This window comes from Salvelinus sp. IW2-2015, unplaced genomic scaffold (genome assembly GCF_002910315.2).
Source record: "Salvelinus sp. IW2-2015 unplaced genomic scaffold, ASM291031v2 Un_scaffold1579, whole genome shotgun sequence".
In the NCBI taxonomy this organism is placed as follows: Eukaryota; Metazoa; Chordata; class Actinopteri; order Salmoniformes; family Salmonidae; genus Salvelinus; species Salvelinus sp. IW2-2015.
The window spans coordinates 5,867-9,025 of record NW_019943006.1 but is presented as its reverse complement, the minus strand read 5'-3'; the positions used below and the strand labels follow the sequence as shown (position 1 = coordinate 9,025).

Sequence of the window (3,159 nt, the reverse complement as noted above, 5' to 3'; positions counted from 1 at the left end):
TCACCACGCACACGCACACGCGCACGCGCACGCGCACGCACACACACACACACACACACACACACACACAACACACACACACACACACACCACACACACACACACACCACACACACACACACACACACACACACACACCACACACACACACACAGTAGCCCCATATGCCGGAGTAAATAAAATAGACATGGGTCAGTGAGACCTCTCTGTAGATCCTGGCTCCGTCTCTCAGATGTATCCCCAACAGCAGTCAGACATAACCAGAAGACATCAAATCTGCTGAGCTCTCTAAAATCTACTAACAGAGTAACAATAGTCTTATGTGTTGCTGCCACAGTAGCCTTTTTTGCTATGGCAGATACCTCCCTCTTTCCCTATGTACAAAATGGTGGCATGCTAAGTCACTGTATAATCACCTACATTCAACCTAAGGAATATTATTTGATTCGTGTTTATTATCCAAAACATGAAAGACTCTCAGAGGATAATCTGTGACTCATCAGAACCGCCGTAAACATCTCTATCCCCGGTGTCATCTCCTGGCCATGCAGACAGTGTGATTGTGTGCTTCTGGGTGACAGGTCCTTCTTTCGCCCGTCACGCTAATTTAATGAGATATGATGGTCAGAGATTGATCACTGACGAGGCCCAAACATAATGAGGACATTACCCTGCTGAATATGAACCCTGCTGGGTCGCACAGATCAATGATCACCATGGAAGTTAGATGTGGAGGTCTATTTGATGGTCAGACACCAGAGAGAGAGAGAGAGAGAGGAAGAGAGAGAAGGTGAGCGAGAGCGATGGGGGGGGGGGAGAGGGTGAGAGAGAGAGATGGGAGAGAGAGTGGGAGGAGAGAGAGAGAGGGGGGATGGGAGATGGGAGATGGGAGTGCTAGGCCATTCCTGAGAGTGTTGACTGTGGCTCAACAGAATTAAGTCAAATTATAACACGTGTGTGTGTGTGTGTGTGTGTGTGTGTGTGTGTGTGTGTGTGTGTGTGTGTGTGTGTGTGTGTGTGTGTGTGTGTGTGTGTGTGTGTGTGTGGGTGTGTGTGTGTGTGTGTGTTGAACTGTATTGAGACTGATGTCATGTTTCAGAGTAGGACCCAACATGGTAGACCGTGCAGAAAGACAAAGGTGGCAATAGAAAAACTGCTTAAAGAAAGCACTAACTTTATTGATTATTTTCTTGGGTTCATGGTTAGAGTTATGATCAGGATGAGTGCATAAAATCACGTTTGTTATTAGACAGAATATATTCTTTGTAGCACGATCAGGTAGTGAAGACCAACACAAGCCAAACATTCAGCATCTCTTATTCCACTGGCAGTGTTCTATCCTGAAGTTCTACACTTCTAGAATCAGAATGCTCAGATCTGTGTATTCTAAATGGCAGCAGAAAAGACTACTCTTCCACATCTGTAATGTATACATGGTTCTACATACAGCCATTGCAGCAGAAGGAAACACACCAAGACTGTAGTCATTATCAAGAGAAAAAAAGAACAGCATCTTTTCCCATTCGATTTTTTCCTTATCTCTCCGTCTTTTAAAGATATGACACATGGGGCTGTGAGGTATTGCGGTGCCTGGGGTAAGAGCTACATTAGATAGACCGCTGCATTTACCCATCAATTCAATTATAGTTTATTGTTTAGCTGAGCCACCGCGGGCAACACACACAGGCCTACACGTTGACAATTATGAAGCATTTATATTCCTAATGTCACTGCCTAGCCAGAGGACGACAGTACTTCACCTCCCCCACCACCAGCACCAGCATCCACCAACACCAGCATCCTCCACCACCCACCAGGCTCCAACAACACCCGCCTCCACCAGCCTCCACCACCACCAGCCTCCACCACCACCAGCCTCCACCAGCCTCCACCACCACAGCCTCCACACCACCAGCTCCACCAGCCTCCACCTCACCAGCCCCACCACCACCAGCCTCCACTAGCCTTCACCAGCACCAGCCTCCACCACCAACCAACCACCACTAACACCAGCCTCCACCACCACCAGCCTCCACCAGCCTCCACTAGCCTCCACCAGCACCAGCCTCCACCAGCCTCCACTAGCCTCCACCAGCACCAGCCTCCACCCGCCTCCACCACCACCAGCCTCCACCACCACCAGCCTCCACCACCACCAGCCTCCACCAGCCTCCACCACCACCAGCCTCCACCATCCAACATCCTCCACCACCACCAATCTCACACACCAAACAGCCTCCACCAGCCTCCACTAGCCTCCACCAGCACCAGCCTCCACCCGCCTCCACCACCACCAGCCTCCACCACCACCAGCCTCCACCAGCCTCCACCACCACCAGCCTCCACCAGCCTCCACCACCACCAATCTCCACCACCACCAGCCTCCACCAGCATCCACCACCACCAGACCCACCAGCCTCCACCAGTTTCCACCAGCCCCACCAGCCTCCTCCAGCCTCCACCAGCCTCCACCAGCCTCCACCACCACCAGCCTCCACCAGCCTCCACCACCACCAGCCCCCACCAGCAGCCTCCACGACCACCAGCCCCCACCAGCCTCCACCAGCCTCCACCACCACCAGCCCCCACCACCAGCCCCCACAAGCAGCCTCCACGACCACCAGCCCCCACCACTCTCCACCAACCTCCACACAGTCACACCAGCCTCCACCAGTTTCCACCAGCCCCCACCAGCCTCCTCCAGCCTCCATCAGCCCTCCCACCACCACCGCCTCCACCAGCCTCCACCACCACCAGCTCCCACCTCTCTTCACCAGCCTCCACCACCAGCCCCCACCTATCTTCACCAGCCTCCACCACCACCTCTCTGAGTCTGTTTCCTCTAAAGTCTGTTTCCTCTTCTTCCTTCTAAGAACTGTGCTGTTGCTTGTTCTTTGACTGTCTAACCCGGGATAATGTAATACTGTAAAGCACTTAAACAAATGTTGTTGTATAAAGGGCCGTATGAATACAATTGAACTGACTGAAAATATAATTGATTAATTTATAGCCAGACAGAGAAACACAATCATCACTCCATCCACCATGTCTCCTCTCCAACCAGACTGTGAACCGTGCTCATGCAGCAGCCATTGCTATTCCAGGCCCCAGTAACGACGTTAGCTTACTCATATCTCCATTAGCAGCTAGCTAGCATTA

The 3,159-nt window shown here is 52.0% G+C and overlaps 1 protein-coding gene across 1 annotated transcript; it reads left to right on the top strand.

The window, feature by feature from the left end:
* Nucleotides 1-716: 716 nt before the first annotated feature.
* LOC139024495 (uncharacterized) lies at nucleotides 717-2,872 on the top strand. Its single transcript, XM_070439341.1, has 2 exons — nucleotides 717-722; nucleotides 1,739-2,872. Exons 1-2 carry the CDS (start codon nucleotides 717-719, stop codon nucleotides 2,870-2,872), a joined length of 1,140 nt encoding a protein of 379 aa, XP_070295442.1.
* The last annotated feature ends 287 nt before the right edge of the window (nucleotides 2,873-3,159 follow it).